Genomic DNA, 17,777 nt, shown 5'->3' on the forward strand with positions numbered 1-17,777 from the left:
CCCAACGTGCTGGGATTACAGGTGTGAGCCACCGTGCCCGGCCGGGGGTCTTATTTTACCCTCATAGCAGAGTGATGGCTGCAAGGGCTCCGGAGATGCATAATACTGACCTGCACCTGCTCGCTTTCAAGATGCAACACAGGCCTTACAGACAATTACACAAAAGCCTCCTGTTGAGGCTAGAGCAGCGGCAGTTCTGGTTGGCAGACAGACTGCCAAAAAAACCACCCCCAAAACAAAAGCCTCCTGTGAAACCACCGTACAGAATTTATTTTTTTCTCAGGTGAAGTCAATAAATAATTCTTCCCATTCCCGTTGGATACAAGGAGTCTGTGAGGGGGTGTGAAGGAAGGAGGCTGCGGCTATGTCCCGGACTCTTTCCTGGGGGAGGGAGTCCAGCAGGGCTGGCTCAGCCTCCGCACCTGGTATGAAGTCGGATCTCCATCCTGAGGAAGGCCTTGAGGTTCTCGTCAGCCACGTGCTCCTCCAGGGCAGCCAGGGCCCGCTCCCCACCGTCCTGGAAGTGCTGCAGGAGCCTGTCGGCATACTCCACCCACACACAGTTGGGGCAACCACTCATGCAGCAGTTTGTGGGCGGCTGGAGCTCAGGTGGCAGAGGGTACTGAGGTTCTGAAGGGCCCTCGCTGGGCAGTGAGGCCTTGGGTGGCCTGGTGCTCTCTGCACCTGCTTGGGAGCCCACCTCTATGTGGTCTTTCCCGAATTTTCTGCGCCCATCAGGGGCTTGCACTCCAGGATGGTGCCTCTGAAGAAAGCTGCCACATCCAGGAAGCCTCTCGCTGCAGTCTCGGCTGGAGAGCGGGGGAGGCCCCTAAGGATGCAGACAAACATGTGACTCTCCAGGAAGCTGGTGAGGCCTGGTCTACCCCCAGCAGAGGGGACATTTCAGCTCTCCTGTCATTGGGCAAGTGGCTCCAGGTCCTCAGCTTTTTCACTTTCTGTGACTTTAGACATGTCATTTCACCTCTCCAGACTCAGTTTCCCTACTGTGCAATGGATATGACACGGTGTGATTTACAAGAAGTGCCAGGATCAGGGCACGGCGCCGAGTGTGCACTCCAGCAGATGGTGGGGGTGGGGGAGGCACTTGCCACCTCCAGCTAAGACGACTGCTCTGTGGACAGGAGCATGGGGGAGGTATAACCCTGTAAGCTCCTGGCCAGCCCAGCACCTCTTTACCAGTATAATCAAGCCCCGCCACCCTCCTCTGAGAGACCAACCAGAAGAATCACACCACCCTTTATCCAAGTTTCCCTGTCACAAAGCCCAGGCCTCTCAGGTCCCTGTCATCCCAGCGTGAAGGTCCTATAGGCAGCCTTCCCTCGCTCCCCTGCTCTATCTACCCAGGATCACGGACCGACACGCTACCAACTTCACTTATTTATCTAACTAGTCCTGCGAGGAGCATCATCAGCTCCGTGTCCACGGCCAGTCCCCACAGCCCAGGACTCGCACACAGTAGGAGCTCGGCAGATACTGATAAACAGGAAAGTGGCCGTTCACCGGGCTGCTTCCCCTCCCGGGACTAAGCGGCCCCTCCACAGATGAGGGGAGGGGAGGGAAGGGGAGGGGAGGGAAGGGCAGGGGAGGGGAGGGAAGGGCAGGGGAGGGGAGGGGAAGGGAGGGGGGCTCCTTCCAGCACGTGCGGGCCGCTGGACAGCGGCCTCTTGGATGTACCCTTCAGTGCTGCCCGGACCCCTCCCGGTACTTGCCAAGCCACGGGCCGCGGCGGCTACCGCCCGGCCTCCCCGCACGACGCTCCGCAGCAGCATGGCCCTGACAGTGAGCGGCGGGCGTTCCAGCCAATCCCGGACCTTCAGGAAGTCGCGCCGCTCCAGCGAGCGAAGGGCTGAGCGCAGGAAGCGGAAGTGCCCATCGGTGGCGGAACCGTGCAGGAAGGCGGAAGTGGCTTCCCTAGGGAAGTTCCCGGAGTGGAGATGGCGCGAGCTGGACGCGGTGCAGCGGTGCCCAGGGCGCAGGCGGGTCCTGGGAGTCCCCGGCGGGCACGGCGGCGGCAGCAAGTGCAGCCGCTGGGGAAGCAGCGCCCAGCCCCGTGGCCCGGGCTTCGCAGGTGAGTGCGCTGCCCCGCGAGGCCGCTGCACTTCCCCTAGGAAGGAGACGCCTAGAAGGCTCCCTCCCGGACACCCTAGGGAGCGTTCGCTCTGACGCCTTTCCCAGGCGGGGCTCAGTGCTGTCCTCTGCGCCCGCGCCCCGCCAGGATCGGTTGAATGAATGGAGGCGCGAGGGAGTCCCAGGTTTTGCCTTTACCGCGTCCCACTGTCCCGTCTTTGCGGTTCTGGACGAGGTTTTCACGCGTGTCCGTATGAAGAGACCACCAAACAGGCTTTGTGTGAGCAATAAAGCTTTTTATCACCTGGGTGCAGGCGGGCTGAGTCCGAAAAGAGAGTCAGCGAAGGAAGATAGGGGTGGGACCGTTTTATAGGATTTGGGTAGGTAAAGGAAAATTATAGTCAAAGGTGGTTGTCCTCTGGCGGGCAGGGCTGGGGGTCACAAGGTGCTCAGTGGGGGAGCTTTTTGAGCCAGGAGAAGGAATTTCACAAGGTAATGTCAACAGTTAAGGCAAGGACCGGCCATTTTCACCTCTTTTGTGGTGGAATGTCATCAGCTAAGGCAGGAACAGGCCATTTAAATTTCATTTGTTTTGTGATTCTTCAGTTACTTCAGGCCATCCAGATGGATACGTGCAGGTCAAAGGTGATATAATGGCTTGGCTTGGGCTCAGAGGCCTGACAGAGGTCAGGGCAGAAAGGCCTCCTGGGCTTTCGGAGTGCCTTTCAGCCTCGCGTCCTGTGAGGAAGCGTTTCAGAGACAGCCACTGAGTGAGACCGAGAGGAAAGATCCCTGCTCCCTGGACTGGCTCGCACCACAGAAGCCAGATGTGGCCCTGTAGATTCTTTTTTTTTTTTTTGAGACGGAGTCTCGCTCTGTCCCCCAGGCTGGAGTGCAATGGCACCATCTCAGCTCACTGCAAGCTCCGCCTTCTGGGTTCACGCCATTCTCCTGCCTCAGCTTCCCAAGTAGCTGGGACTACAGTCACCCGCCACCACGTCCGGCTAATTTTTTTGTATTTTTAGTAGAGATGGGGTTTTACTGCGTTAGCCAGGATGGTCTCGATCTCCTGACCTCGTGATCCGCCAGCCTCGGCCTCCCAAAGTGCTGGGATTACAGGCGTGAGCCACCGCGCCCAGCCTTCCCCTGTAAATTCTATTGCCAGACCCAATTATTGTTTCTCTTATTGATTCTGCTTATGCTTTACTTGCAACGGGTCTCACCCACGTGTTCTTCCTCCCAGCAAAGAGAAGAAGAAAGTGAACTGCAAGCCCAAGAACCAGGATGAACAGGAGATCCCTTTCCGTCTCCGGGAGATTATGAGGAGCCGCCAGGAGATGAAAAACCCGATCAGTAACAAGAAGAGGAAGAAAGCAGGTGTGTGCAGGCCCATACTGGGCGGCAGTGAAGCTTTGTGTGTCTCAACCCGCCCAATCGCCCAAATACTTCAGAACGTTTCAGGCAGAGGAAATATGCCAAGACCCAGTGCTCAGAAGGTGGGGGGAGTGTGGACAAAACCAAAGCAGTGGCTGGCAGCGGGTGGCGCTGTGGTTCCAGAGGAGGCTTGGAAGGAGGCTGTGGGGTGGGCGGGGAGCACCTGTTATGGGGCCTCAGGAGCCAGGCTAAGGAGTGGCGTTTTTTTCCCCCCAAAAGTTGCGAAGATCCATCAGAGTTTTTAGCAGGGCATGGCCAATTCATGTTTACTGTAAGCAAAACAGGGTCACCGAGTGGCGATGTAGTGAGCAAGAGTGGACCTGGCAGGTGTCAGCGCTGCTGCCAGGGAGAAGCCATGGTTCTTGGGACAAGAGTGCTGAAGCCATGGTAGAGAGAAGTGGGTGGAGTCAGGAGCCGAAGGAGGAAATTCGATCAGGCCCCTCTGAGAAGTCTGCCTTCCTCCCCCAAGTCTGGGTAGGGTGCCCACATGTCCCACCGCTGCAACCCAGAGGTAACCACTCTGGGCATGTTGGGAAACGGGTCCACTGTGTGTATATTTTGGATATAGACACATTTCTCTTCCCAAACGTGGGACTGATTTTACAGCAAAGCTGTTTTATAATTTGTGTATAAACTGTAGGCTGCTCGTTGGGGTTATGTGGCTGCCAACGGGATGGTGAGATAGAGGTGAGGAAGGTGCAGGGAGGAGGCACACTGGCCTGGGTAGCAGATGGCATATTCTGAACCGTGCTGCATTGCATTGGCACCTTTGTTTATTTATTTATTTATTTATTTTATTTTTTTTTTTTTTGAGACGGAGTCTTGCTCTGTGCCCCAGGCTGGAGTGCAGTGGCGCGATCTCGGCTCACTGCAAGCTCCATCCCCCCCGGGTTCACGCCATTCTCCTGCCTCAGCCTCCCGAGTAGCTGGGACTACAGGCGCCCGCCACCTCGCCCGGCTAATTTTCTTGTATTTTTAGTAGAGACGGGGTTTCACCGTGTTAGCCAGGATGGTCTCGATCTCCTGACCTCGTGATCCGCCCGTCTCGGCCTCCCAAAGTGCTGGGATTACAGGCTTGAGCCACCGCGCCCGGCTGTTTATTTATTTATTTATTTATTTATTGAGATGGAGTCTTGCTTTGTCGCCCAGGCTGGAGTACAGTAGCATGATCTGGGCTCACTGCAACCTCCACCTCCTGGGTTTAAGCAATTCTTGTGCCTCAGCGGCCTGAGTAGCTGGGATTACAGCTGCGCACCACCACACCCGGCTACATTTTTTTGTGTGTTTTTTTTTTTCTTTTTTTTTTTTAGACAGAATCTTGGTCTAGCTCAGGCTGGAGTGCAGTGGCACAATCTCAGCTCGCTGCTACCTCTGCCTTCGAGATTCCAGTTCAGGCAATTCTTCTGCCTCAACCTCTCAAGTAGCTGGGATTACAGGCACACACCAACAAGCCCAGCTAATTTTTGTATTTGTAGTAGAGACGGGGTTTCACCATGTTAGCTAGGCTGGTTTTGAATTCCTGACCTCAAGTGATTTCCCCACCTCAGCCTCCCAAAGTGCTGGGATTACAGGCGTGAGCCACTGTGCCTGGCCTTTTTTTTTTTTTGGAGACAGAATCTTGGCTCACTGCAACCTCCACCTCCCGAGTTCAAGTGAGTCTTGTGCCTCAGCCCCCTGAGTAGCTGGGATTACAGGCCTGTGCCACCACACCTGGCTAGTTTTTGTATTTTTAGTAAAGGCTGAGTTTTGCCATATTGGCCAGTCTGGTTTCAAACTCTGGCCTCAAGTGATCCGTCCACCTCAGCCTTCCAAAGTGCTGGGATTATATGCCCGGTATATATGCATGTCTTACCACTATGCCCGGTAATATGCATGTCTTCATATATTTATTTATTTATTTATTTATTTTTTTTTTTATTTTTTTTTGAGACGGAGTCTAGCTCTGTCGCCCAGGCTGGAGTGCAGTGGCCAGATCTCAGCTCACTGCAAGCTCCGCCTCCCGGGTTTACACCATTCTCCTGGCTCAGCCTCCCGAGTAGCTGGGACTACAGGCGCCCGCCACCTCGCCCGGCTAGTTTTTTGTATTTTTTTAGTAGAGACGGGGTTTCACCGTGTTAACAAGGATGGTCTCGATCTCCTGACCTTGTGATCCGCCCGTCTCGGCCTCCCAAAGTGCTGGGATTACAGGCTTGAGCCACCGCGCCCGGCCACATGTCTTCATATATTTATGAACACAACCCCCTGCCTGGCACTGTCCACTCCTGTGTTCTACACTCGCCTGTCCTGTTCTACACGGCACTGTCCACTCCTGTGTTCTACACTCGCCTCGGGTCCTGCGCTTGTGTTCACAGTGGTGTCGTAGGTCTGCCCACATTTCTATGTGTAGCTCCGCTGGGCTTCCTTCAGCAGCTGTGCGGTGGAATCTGTGGGTGCTCAGAGGAGAATTCATTCAACCAGCCACCTAGGGGTGGGCATTTAGGTTGTTTCTGCTTTCCTTTTTCAGCACAGCTGTGCATCCCTGGGGATGCCAGGCTGGACATTCTAGATCCTCTTCAGCTGCTATCGTTGGGCTGCTTCCAGCCAACCTGGTCTTCCCTTCTTTTGGCTTCGGGAGGGGAAATGAGCATGGGCCACCTGCCTGCCACTGTCTGCCTCCTGTCTCCTCTGAGGCCTCCCTTTGTCCTCAGCCCAGGTGACCTTCAGAAAGACATTGGAGAAGGAGGCAAAGGGAGTGGAGCCCGACATTGCCGTCCCCAAGTTCAAACAGAGGAAGGGGGAGTCCGATGGGGCCTATATGCAGCGCATGCATCAAGAGGCCCAGCACGTGCTGTTCCTCAGCAAGAACCAGGTCCCCCGGCAGCCAGAGGTACAGGCGGCTCCCACGGAGAGGTCTGAGCAGAAAAAAGCAAAAAAAGCGTGAGTGGAGGCAGGAGGGGTCGGGGCCTGCCCCCGGAGCCGGAGGGAGGACATTGGGTTCCCATGATGGCCCTCTGCAGGGACCTTGTTTCGTAGCTATGGGGCAGCCCGGATTCAGGGAAACCAAGCTGGAGCCCTGGGAGTTGGCAAGTCAGATCGTCCAGCTGGGAGCTAGCGAGGGTGTGGCCTCCAGGAGGCTGTGGAACTGGGAACTCTGCGGAGACCTCGCTTGGTCCTTGCTTTTCACAGGAAAAGCTCCAGAAAGCCCTGGCCCTGCGGAAATCCGCCCTTGGGGGGTTGGTCTGAGGGTGACGTGCCCAGGGGTTCTGTTTCCATTGGGGCCCTTCCTGGTCCAAGAGACTCGAGAGCTCTGGCTGTACTGGCTCTGCTGTCCCTGCCGCTCTGTGGCATCTCCTAAGCCTGGCCTTCCTCAACTGTAGAGTGGCCACAAGGTTCAGATGGATTTCTCATTCCGTTCCTAAGGATGGTGGCTGGCAGGAGTAGTAAGCCCACCACAAGCATTAGCTCCTTTGCCCATCCCTGTAGGCAGGATGGGGAGGCAGTTTCAACAAAAGCTTTGTTGAAACAAAAGGTGCGCCCGGCCACACCTTTCTAATTCTCTAAATGCTTTGACTAAGCATTTAGATTACACACCTGTAATCCCAGCACTTTGGGAGGCCGAGGCAGGTGGATCACAAGGTCAGGAGATCGAAACCATCCTGGCCAACATGATGAAACCCTGTCTCTACTAAAACACACACACAAAAATTAGCCAGATGTGGTGGTGCGTGCCTGTAATTCCAGCTACCTGGGAGCCTGAGGCAGGGGAATCGCTTGAATCCAGGAGGTAGAGGTTGCAGTGAGCTGAGATCGCGCCACTGTGCTCCAGTCTGGTGACAGAGCACGAGACTCCATCTCAAAAAAAAAAAAGAAAGAAAGAAAACTTTGAAGGTTAGAGAGGTTGCTTTCAGCTCTGTAGATTCCCTGTTTCTGGGCTGTTGTATTACTTACAATTACCTTAGCCAATGAAAGTTCATCCCAGAGAACGTGTCCCAGACACAGCTTAGCGCCACAGTGATCTCCAGAGCTGTCGCCAAAGGTGAAGCTTCCAGATTCACAGTGAGGGAGATGTGACACACGATACGTGTCAGGCCCTTTAGACACAGCAGCACCGGGTGGGCTGGATGAGTCTCTGTAGGGGGTCTTTGGCAGCATTCCCAGCCTTCACGCACCAGGTGCCAGTAGCCCCTGCCCATGAGACTGCGCGCGTGTCTGCACACATTGTCAGATGCTCCCTGGGAGGCAGCCGTCCCCGGCTGAGAATCACTGAGGGGACCCCTGAGGGGCCTGCTGGGCTCAGAGCCTCGTTTGGTGGCAGCTATGGTTTGGGGCAGTGAGGGGAGCGGGGACTTGGAGTGGGTGGGGGCAGTCAGGGGAGCCGGGACTTGGAGTGGGTTTGGGGCAGTGAGGGGAGCAGGGACTTGGAGGCAGCTGCCTGTTCTCGGGTCCCTGCTCTGCCACAGAGGATCCTTGTGGGCGGGGCGGCCTCTGCCTCCTCCCTGGGTGGAAAGAGAATTTAGGAATCCGAGTGACATGTGCTTTCTTCCCCAGGTTCCAGAAGCGGCGACTAGATAAAGTCCAACGGAAAAAGGAGGAAAAGGCGGCCGACAGGCTGGAGCAGGAGTTGCTCCGAGGTAGCTCCTCCCAAAGCGATGGTGTCAGCAGTGGTCCGGGCAGGGCCTGGGCACAGGCCTTCTGTTCCCCACCAGCCCTGGCTGCACCTGGGGTCCACAGCCATTAGACCACTGGATGAGTTGGTGTTCTGTCCCAGCCCTATGGGAGGGAGGTGGGCGGGTGGTGGCGCTGGGTGTCGGGTGCAGTGGCTGTGGGCAGCAGTCCTCAGTTGTACTCTGCCCTTCCAGACACGGTGACGTTTGGAGAGGTTGTCCTGCAGCCCCCAGAGCTGACTGTCAGGCCCCGGAGGAGCGTAAGCAAGGACCAGGTAAGTGGGGCATGGGGACAACTGAGTCTGTCCCCCAGTGCTGCCAGGGAACAGAAGCCTTGGACAGGCTGGATACAGTGGGTCACACCTGTAATCCCAGCACATTGGGAGGCCAAGGCAGGTGGATCGCTTGAGCCCAGGAGTTGATACCAGCCTGGACAACATAGTGAGATCCTTTGTCAAGAAAAAAAAAATCCTCAGCCAACGTGTGCGCTGTCTGGTGTGTGGCCTGAGAGTGCAGCATTCTCGCTGGCGGGAGAGCTGTTGGTCCTGTGAGGCTTTCTGTGGCGTCCCCTCCTTTCCCAGCCTGTGCCTCACCCTCCCCTCTTTCCCGCAGCCTGGCAGGAGATCGCAGATGCTGAGGATGCTTCTGAGCCCCAGCGGTGTGTCCCAGCCCCTGACCGCCTCCTTGGCTCGCCAGCGGATTGTGGGGGAGGAAAGAGAGCGGGCCGTGCAGGCCTACAGGGTGTTGAAGCAGCGGCGGTGGCTGCTGCACGGGGAGCGACCCCACCTCACTTCCCGGAAGAAGCCAGAGCCGCAGCCGTGATGGAGAGACACCCGGGGCCTGGCCATGCTCCTGGGAAACTGGCACCAGGAGCTGCCACACCTGGGTAGGGGAGAGGCAGGCCATGCCAGCAGTGTGGGGTGGGGCCTCCAGCTACTTGTTTATACGTTGGGCACTAGCGGGTCCACATCTTGCAAGGGGTGAGTGTCCGATGGACTAGGGCCAAGGCCTGGTTGACAGACGGCCCGTGGGGCCCGGTGTCACTCACAGCGCCATGTCTTTGTTTTGAACGTCCATTCTGAGTCTCAGCCCAGGTGCACCTTAGGAAGGGCTGGGTCCCTGTGTCTGAACACCAACTAGTGAGACAGCTGATAAGGCTGGCTCGGTGTGTGACGGAGGCCCTGGGAGTCAGCAGAGCCGAGCGCACAGTGCACATCAGGCAGAGCAGGCCACGGGCAGGGAAGACGCTTCGGGGCAGGGCCACTGGGCACATCTGGACCACCTGCAAGGGCTCTGCAGGCGACCATGACTACAGGTCAGTTGTGAGTGGTCCCCACAGAGGCTGCCCACCCAAGGTCTGCTTGGGGTGAAACATGATGACAACACATACACTAAGGTGGGACCTGGGGACTGGGCACGGTGGCTCACACCTATAATCCCAGCACTTTGGGCAGCCGAGGCAAGTGGATCACCTGAGGTCAGGAGTTCAAACCAGCCTGGCCAACATGGTGAAACCACATCTCTACTAAAAATACACGAAAAGAAAAAAAAAAAAAAAAACAGTGGGAACAGGGTTGTCACCTACCTCACAGGGCTCAGAGAGCCGGGAGGCCCAAAGTGGCTGGAGAAAGTAAAGGAAAAATCCTGGCCTGAGCTCGGGGTCACAGAGTGGGGCCCAGGGGGAGTTCCTGCTGAGGGCAGGGCCTTGCCAGGCTTCAGTCTCCATCCAGTGCCAAAGGAGGGAGGCCCAGGCTGTCAGCATTTCCACATGAGGGCAGAAGGGAGAGGCTTAAACCCAAGTCACACATCCAGCAATGGAGTCCAACTGCCCAACACCCTCTAGGGAGTGAGGAGTGCCTCTGCCCGGCTGTCAGCCAACCATCTGGGAAGTGAGGAGCACCTCTGCCCGGCTGCCAACCATCTCAGAAGTGAGGAGCGCCTCTGCCCGGCCGCCAACTGTCTGGGAAGTGAGGAGCACCTCTGCCCGGCCGCTGTGCAACCTTCCAACTGTGAAGTGACAGCCTTGTATGTGATCTTTTCTGTCTTCCCCAAGTTTGCATTTTCGACATTAAAGTTTACCTTTTAGTTAAAAGTTTTAATGTGGAGAATAGATATTTAAAGTCAGGGCATGGCCGGGCGCAGTGGCTCAAGCCTGTAATCCCAGCACTTTGGGAGGCAGAGACGGGTGGATCACGAGGTCAGGAGATCGAGACCATCCTGGCTAGCACAGTGAAACCCCGTCTCTACTAAAAATACAAAAAATTAGCCGGGCGAGGTGGCGGGCGCCTGTAGTTCCAGCTACTCGGGAGGCTGAGGCAGGAGAATGGCGGGAACCCGGGAGGCGGAGCTTGCAGTGAGCTGAGATCCGGCCACTGTACTCCAGCCCGGGCGACAGAGCGAGACTCCATCTCAAAAAGAAAATAAAAAATAAAAATAAAGTCAGGGCTGTTTTCCTCTTATGGACGTGTTTCTGTCGGATGAATGGTTTTCCCACCTTGTGATGTACCGGGTGGCCCCAGTCCTGGCGTTGGGATGTTGGTTTTGCAGCAGCCAGAACTCAGCCCTAGAGCACATGCAGCAGCTGGAAGGGGGTGGCCTTTTCCTGGGAAAGGGCTGGGACGGCAGCGGGCGGCACTCCCACTTGCTCGGCACTCCCGCTCGCTCGGCACTCCCACTCGCTCGGTGCGTTTGGTTTTGGGCGTGTGTCGGCCCTGTGTGGCTAAGTGAAGGCGTCCCACAGGGCTGGGAGAGCGCTCATGCTCTCCACCGCATCCACGATTCTCAGATTTCAGCTGCTGGGAGGGAAACCCCTGGTGGTTTTTAGGGCCTCTTTGTTGCCCAGGCTGGGGTGCAGTGGCATAAGCACACTGCAGCCTCAAGCCGGGGCTCAGGCGATCCTCCCACCTCAGCCTCCCAAGTACTTGGGACAACAGGTACTTACCAACACACCCAAATAATTTTTTGTGCTTTTTGTATAGATGGGGTTTTACCACGTTGCCCAGGCTGGTCTCGAACTTATGGACTCAAGGGATCCACCTGGTTTGGCCGCCCAAAGTGCTGGGGTTACAGGCGTGAGCCACCGTACTCGGTGTTTTTTTTTTCTTTTTTTTTTTGAGGCAGGGCCTTGCTGTTACCTTGGCAGGAGTGCAGTGGCACGCTGGTCTCAAAGTCCTGGGCTTAAGAGGTTAGCCTGCCTTGACTTCCGTCAGTGCTGGGGTTTCAGGAGAGGCCAGCTCACCCCTCCTGCTTTTCTTTTTTTTTTTTTTGAGATGGAGTTTTGCTCTTGTTGCCCAGGCGGGAGTGCAATGGCACGATCTTGGCTCACCACAACCTCTGCTTCCCAGCAGCCAACCTTTTTTTTTTTTTTTTTTTTTTTTTTTTTTTTTTTTTTTTGAGACAGAGTCTCGCGCTGTGTCACCCAGGCTGGAGTGCAGTGGCGCGATCTCGGCTCACTGCAAGCTCCGCCTCTCAGGTTCACGCCATTCTCCTGCCTCAGCCTCCGAGTAGCTGGGACTACAGGCGCCCGCCACCACGCCCGGCTAGTTTTTTTTTTGTATTTTTAGTAGAGACGGGGTTTCACCATGTTAGCCAGGATGGTCTCGATCTCCTGACCTCGTGATCCACCCGCCTCGGCCTCCCAAAGTGCTGGGATTACAGGCTTGAGCCACCGCGCCCGGCCCCCAGCAGCCAACCTTATCACACATTTATTAATGTGATTTTTTTTTTGAGGAAAAAATATTAATGATATAATTTCACACACTATATAATACTATCTGAAGGGGGCCAGCCCCTCCACACCTGTGGGTGTTTCTCGTCAGGTGGGACGAGAGATTGAGAAAAGAAATAAGAGACAGAGACAAAGTATAGAGAAAGAACAGTGGGCCCAGGGGAACGGCACTCAGCATATGGAGGACGGAGGACAGTGCTGGCATTGGTCTCTGAGTTCCCTCAGTATTTACTGATCACTCTCTTTACCATCTCAGAGAGGGGGATGTGGCAGGACAATAGGGTAATAGTGGGGAGAGGGTCAGCAGGAAAACATGTGAGCAAAGATCTGTGTCATCAATAAGTTTAAGGAAAGGTTCTGTGCTTTGATGTGCACGTACACAAACAACTCGGTGCATTAAAGAGCAGTATTGCCGCTAGCATGTCTCACCTCCAGCCCTAAGGCGGTTTTCTCCTGTCTCAGTAAATAGAACATACAATCGGGTTTTACACCAAGACATTCCATTCCCAGGGATGAGCAGGAGACAGATGCCTTCCTCTTTCACTAATCCTCCTCAGCACAGACCCTTTATGGGTGTCGGGCTGGGGGACGGTCAGGTCTTTCCCCTCCCACGAGGCCATATCTCAGGCTATCACATGGGGAGAAACCTGGGACAATACTTTCCTCGGCAGAGGTCCCTGCGCCCTTCCTTCCGCAGTGCATTGTGTCCCTGGGTACTGAGTTTAGAGAATGGCAATGACTTTGGGCAAGCATACGGCCTTCAAGCACTTTTTTAACAAAGCACATCCTGCACAGCCCTAAATCCATTAAACCCTGAGTCAACACAGCATATGTCTCTGCAAGCACAGGGTTGGGGCTAGGGTTACAGATTAACAGCATCTCAAGGCAGAAGAATTTCTCTTAGTACAGAACAAAATGGGGTTTCTTATGTCTACTTTCTGCATAGACACAGTAACAGTCTGATCTCTTTCTTTTCCCCACAGCTATCCTTTGATTAGCATTTAGTTTCATGGGAACTCCAAACCATTAAAGACAATTCAGGCCAGCTGTGGTGGCACTGTGCCTGTGGTCCCAGCTACTCGGGAGGCTGAAATGGGAGGATCACTCAAACCCGAGAGGTCAAGGCCGCCCCACCGTCTGGGAAGGGAGGAGTGCCTCTGCCTGGCCGCTGCACCGTATGGGCCTGTGAGCTGTGATTGTGCCTCTGCACTCCAGCCTGGGCTGTAACAGAGCAAGACCCCCATCTCTAAAACAAAAGAAAAAAAATTCATCTCCAGGTGCTACATCTGCGCTGAGCCCACAGGCAGAGATGACTCACAACAGTGGGGTCCTCAGCAGCATCAGTTTTCCCAGACTCAGGAGTGAAGTGGGCTTGGCATGTGCACTGACGGGGGGGGGGCGTCCAGCGTGCCTGGGCCCAGAATAGCCGCTGAGTGCAGGGACCCTAAAGTCGGGTGGGGGTCTGGGTGACAAGGCCAGGGGAGTCCCTAGCACCCCTCATCCACCCCACAGGACACCCCAATTGACACTGTGTGCCAGCAAAGTGGGGACCTGATGGTTTTGGGAACGTGGGTCATTCAAAGTGGCCTGCAGCACCCGGCCTGTCAGGAGCAGGCAAGGAGGGTCCTTATCCGCCCATCCTGAGACTGTCCTCCGGTGGCGTCATGCCACGCCTGCGTAGGGCTCCCTGGCTGGAACCCACCCTTGAAAACCACCTGAGGAGGTGCCAGAGTGTGGCTGCCAGCTCCAGACCACGTTGGCTCCACCTGCCTGGAACCCAGCTACCACCAGCACTGGCGGGAACACAGGCTTGTGGTCTCCTCCGGGTCTTGGAAATCTGTACCCTTAGGACTCATTCAGGATCAGCATGTCCAGCACAAGGATTTCTTCAGAAAAGGCACCTCCTCCCAACTAACAACGTTCCTCCAAGCAAGCTGGGAAGCGCAGCCCACCGGCCTCCAGCTGGGTGGCCACAAGCACCTCAGGCTGCCACCTTGTATTTTCATGCCTCACAGCAAAAATCACGGTGGGTATTTCTTTTCAATTTCCTTTTTTAGCGACTGAGTCTCGCTCTGTCGCCCAGGCTGGAGTGCAGTGGCTCTATCTCGGCTCACTGCAAGCTCCGCCTCCCGGGTTCACGCCATTCTCCTGCCTCAGCCTCCCGAGTAGCTGGGACTACAGGCACCCACCACCATGTCTGGCTAATTCTTTTGTATTTTTAGTAGAGACGGGGTTTCACCGTGTTAGCCAGGTCTCGATCACCTGACCTCATCATCCACCCGCCTCGGCCTCCCAAAGTGCTGGGATTACAGGCATGAGCCACCGTGCCCGGCCCCTTGGTGGATATTTCTTCCCACTTATGCCCTGAGCCAAATGTTGAGCTTTTCTGCCCAGGAAGGGCAAAATTCTAGCACAGGCAGTCGTGCAACCCGAGGGGTGGCCGGGGTTCTCGCTGCCCTTGGCCACAGGGCAGGCTGGTCTACACAGCAGGGGGATGTTTCCAGGGTTGAAGCTTCCCCCACCCAGTCCTGAACACATCGGGTGCTGGAGCATCTGTGTTCCCGCGAGGCCACGTGGGCCACACGACTTCAAAAGGTCCTCGAGGCTGAAGTGTGCCAGTTTCATTCTGAACATGCTGCTCTAACACACAGCCCTGCTGAGCCACAGGAGGAGCAGATACTGTGAGCTTCTGGCTGTTGATGGTCAAGAGCCTGGGCGTGCAGGGAAGACTCCAGAACTCCTAACTCTTGCTAACCTTACATCTGGGATTCTTACGCCCTCAGCTGAAGAACTCAATGAATTTCAGCTTTGAAGAGGTTCTTCTAACACTTGGCCATTTCTTTTTCTTTTTTTTGAGATGGAGTCTCACTCTGTCGCCCATGCTTGAGTGCAGTGGCGCGATCTCGGTTCACTGCAAGCTCAGCCTCCCGAGTGGCTGGACTATAGGCACCCACCACCACACCCGGCTAATGTTTTGTATTTTTAGTAGAGACGGGGTTTCACCATGTTAGCCAGGATGGTCTTGATCTCCTGACCTTGTGATCTGCCCGTCTCCACCTCCCAAAGTGCTGGGATTACAGGCATGAGCTACTGCACCTGGCCTTTTTTTTTTTTTTTGAGATGGAGTCTCACTCTGTCGCCCAGGCTGGAGTGCAGTAGTGCAATCTCAGCTCACTGCAAGCTCCGCCTCCCGGTTTTACATCATTCTCCTGCCTCAGCCTCCCGCGTAGCTGGGACCACAGGTGCCCACCACCACGCCCAGCTAATTTTTTGTATTTTTAGTAGAGACGGGGTTTCACCGTGTTAGCCAGGATAGTCTTGATCTGCTGACCTCGTGATCCGCCCACCTCGGCCTCCCAAAGTGCTGGGATTACAGGCTTGAGCCACAGCGCCCGGCCAACACTTGGCCATTTCAACCAGACTTTGCTAAAGTCCTCTGAAATTGGGGAACTGAAAGGCAATTACTTGGATTACAAGTTGCCTGTGACATCTGCAAGGACCTGCTGTTAGGGCTCATTAAACCCCAAAGTATGGCACCTTGGCATGCAGAGTACTCTGACCCAGAGGAGACTGGAAGGCCTCAGAAGCCAGGTCTTTGTCTTTCCCTCCTGGTTCCTGCCCATTTTTCTCCCCCAAAGTGAGTCCCAGAAACCACAATTCTTTTTCCCCACGGCAGGTCATAGAAACTAGAACTCCTCTCCCCCAAAGCCAGCCATAAAACCTAGCAAGGTAAGGCCGGGCGCGGTGGCTCAAGCCTGTAATCCCAGCACTTTGGGAGGCCGAGACGGGCGGATCACGAGGTCAGGAGATGGAGACCATCCTGGCTAACACGGTGAAACCCCGTCTCTACTAAAAAATACAAAAAACTAGCCGGGCGAGGTGGCGGGCGCCTGTAGTCCCGGCTGCTCGGGAGGCTGAGGCAGGAGAATGGCGTAAACCCGGGAGGCAGAGCTTGTAGTGAGCTGAGATCCGGCCACTGCACTCCAGCCTGGGCGACAGAGTGAGACTCCATCTCATCTTATTTACTTATTTTTTTTAGATGGAGCCTCAATCTGTCACCCAGGCTGGAGTGCAGTGGCGTGATCTTAGCTCACTGCAACCTCCACCTTCTGGGCTGAAGCGATTTTCCTGCCTCAGCCTCCCAAGCAGCTGGGATTACAGGCAGGCGCCAACACGCTGGGTTAATTTCTGTATTTTTAGTTGAGAAGGGGTTTCACCATGTTGCTCAGGCTGGTCTCTCTCAATCTTCTGGCCTCAAGCTATCTGCCCACCTTGGCCGCCCAAGTTGTTAGGATTACAGGTGTGAGCCACTGTGCCCGGCTGTCATGTCAAACTAATAAATTTGTTATGCTTTTAGGCCAGGCATGGTGGCTCATGCCTGTAATCCCAGCATTTTGGAAGGCTGAGGCAGAAGGATCACTTGAGGCCAGAAGCTCAAGACCAGCCTGGGCAACACAGCAAGACCCCATCTCTACCAAAAATACAAAAAATTAGCCTGTAATCCCAGCTACCCAGGAGGCTGAGGTGGGAGGACTGACCGAGCTTGGGAGTTTGAGGCTGTAGTGAGCTGTGATCCCACCACTGTGCTGTAGTCTCGGAGACAGAGTGAGAGCTTATCTCAAATAATTAAGTAAATTTGTTAATGCTTTTCTCTTGCTCACCTGTATTTTGTTAGAAGTGTTGGCTGTCACCCTTATGGGTGATAAAAGGTATATCTTTCCACCCCACGGTACTAACAGGACAGATACCTCAGGTGTCTAATAGCTGCTTGGTGGTGGTAAGGGGCAGGGGGAGCAGTGCATGGAGATTCACGTGGGGTCTAAGAAGGTGGCATCCAGGTGAGGCACAGTGGCTTACACCTGTAATCTCAGCACTTTGGGAGGCCGAGGCGGGTGATCACAAGGTCAGGAGTTCAAGACCAGCCTGGCCAAGATGGTGAAACCTCATCTCTACTAAAAATACAAAAATTAGCTGGGCGTGGTGGCAGGCGCCTGTAATCCCAGCTACTCAGGAGGCTGAGGCAGGAGAATTGCTTGAACCTGGGAGGCAGAGGTTACAGTGAGCCACTGAGATTGCACCACTGCACTCCAACCTGGGCGATACTCGTCTCCAAAAAAAAAAAAAAAAGGTGGCATCCAACAGGGCACAGTCTGTGTACAGTGGAGAGCCCATGACACACTGGAAAGCAGAGATTGGAGCCTGAGCCACCCTGAAGCACGCCGTGCTGAGCTTTTCCCAGGCATCGCACACAGCCCTCCATGGGAATAAAGACCCCTTTCCCCACAAGCAAAGTACAGCAGGTTTGTGACGTGGAGGAGGGTGGTGGGTGCGAAGCTCCTTCCATGATCGAAGGAGCCTAGGCTTCCAGCTGCAAACACATTTGTAGAAAATTTCCATGTCTTCTCAGGACTATAGGGTTTCTTATTCAATCGTTGTAGTCAAATGATGGTCCCCAAAAGGTGTGTCCAAGTTATAATCTCTGGAACAAGCAAGGGTGACCTTGTTTGGAAGAGCATTTACAGATATAATGAGGAATCATCCTGGATTTCCAATGACAGATGTCCTTGTAAGAGGAGAGAACACAGGGCCGGGCGCGGTGGCTCAAGCCTGTAATCCCAGCACTTTGGGAGGCCGAGACGGGCGGATCACGAGGTCAGGAGATCGAGACCATCCTGGCTAACACGGTGAAACCCCGTCTCTACTAAAAAATACAAAAAACTAGCCGGGCGAGGTGGCAGGCGCCTGTAGTCCCAGCTACTCAGGAGGCTGAGGCAGGAGAATGGCGTAAACCCGGGAGGCGGAGCTTGCAGTGAGCTGAGATCCGGCCACTGCACTCCAGCCCGGGCGACAGAGCAAGACTCCGTCTCAAAAAAAAAAAAAAAAAA

At 55.0% G+C, this 17,777-nt stretch overlaps 2 protein-coding genes across 3 annotated transcripts; one reads left to right on the forward strand and one right to left on the reverse strand.

Annotated features, from left to right (window-relative positions):
- Positions 1-244: 244 nt before the first annotated feature.
- On the reverse strand, positions 245-1,790 carry OXLD1 (oxidoreductase like domain containing 1). The gene is made up of 2 exons (XM_025363790.1): positions 1,731-1,790; positions 245-829 (listed from the first exon to the last, which is right to left on the reverse strand). Exons 1-2 carry the CDS (start codon positions 1,788-1,790, stop codon positions 410-412), a joined length of 480 nt encoding a protein of 159 aa, XP_025219575.1. The 3' UTR covers positions 245-409.
- CCDC137 (coiled-coil domain containing 137) lies at positions 1,639-10,311 on the forward strand. Of its 2 annotated transcripts, XR_003116321.1 has the most exons (7): positions 1,639-2,089; positions 3,332-3,465; positions 6,210-6,438; positions 8,050-8,132; positions 8,361-8,440; positions 8,778-9,051; positions 10,009-10,311. XR_003116321.1 is itself a non-coding variant. In XM_025363789.1 (6 exons), the coding sequence occupies exons 1-6, from the start codon at positions 1,956-1,958 to the stop codon at positions 8,985-8,987; spliced, it is 870 nt and encodes a 289-aa protein (XP_025219574.1). In that variant the 5' UTR covers positions 1,639-1,955; the 3' UTR covers positions 8,988-10,311. The 2 variants fall into 2 exon arrangements, 1 of the variants encoding a protein (XP_025219574.1); XM_025363789.1 differs by having other exon boundaries at positions 8,778-10,311.
- The last annotated feature ends 7,466 nt before the right edge of the window (positions 10,312-17,777 follow it).

The sequence above is a fragment of the Theropithecus gelada genome, chromosome 16, assembly GCF_003255815.1.
Source record: "Theropithecus gelada isolate Dixy chromosome 16, Tgel_1.0, whole genome shotgun sequence".
Taxonomy (NCBI): domain Eukaryota; kingdom Metazoa; phylum Chordata; class Mammalia; order Primates; family Cercopithecidae; genus Theropithecus; species Theropithecus gelada.

What these genes read in the sequence shown, in the direction of transcription:
- OXLD1 (XM_025363790.1), bottom strand. Translation starts at nt 1,790, where the DNA reads ATGCTGCTGCGGAGCGTCGTGCGGGGAGGCCGGGCGGTAGCCGCCGCG. An exon ending in CCGCCGCGGCCCGTGGCTTG is followed by an intron (nt 830 to 1,730) that starts GCAAGTACCGGG and finishes CTGCATCCTTAG; the next exon opens with GGGCCTCCCCCGCTCTCCAG.
- CCDC137 (XM_025363789.1), top strand. Translation starts at nt 1,956, where the DNA reads ATGGCGCGAGCTGGACGCGGTGCAGCGGTGCCCAGGGCGCAGGCGGGT. An exon ending in GGAGCAGGAGTTGCTCCGAG is followed by an intron (nt 8,133 to 8,360) that starts GTAGCTCCTCCC and finishes CTGCCCTTCCAG; the next exon opens with ACACGGTGACGTTTGGAGAG. An exon ending in GGAGCGTAAGCAAGGACCAG is followed by an intron (nt 8,441 to 8,777) that starts GTAAGTGGGGCA and finishes TCTTTCCCGCAG; the next exon opens with CCTGGCAGGAGATCGCAGAT.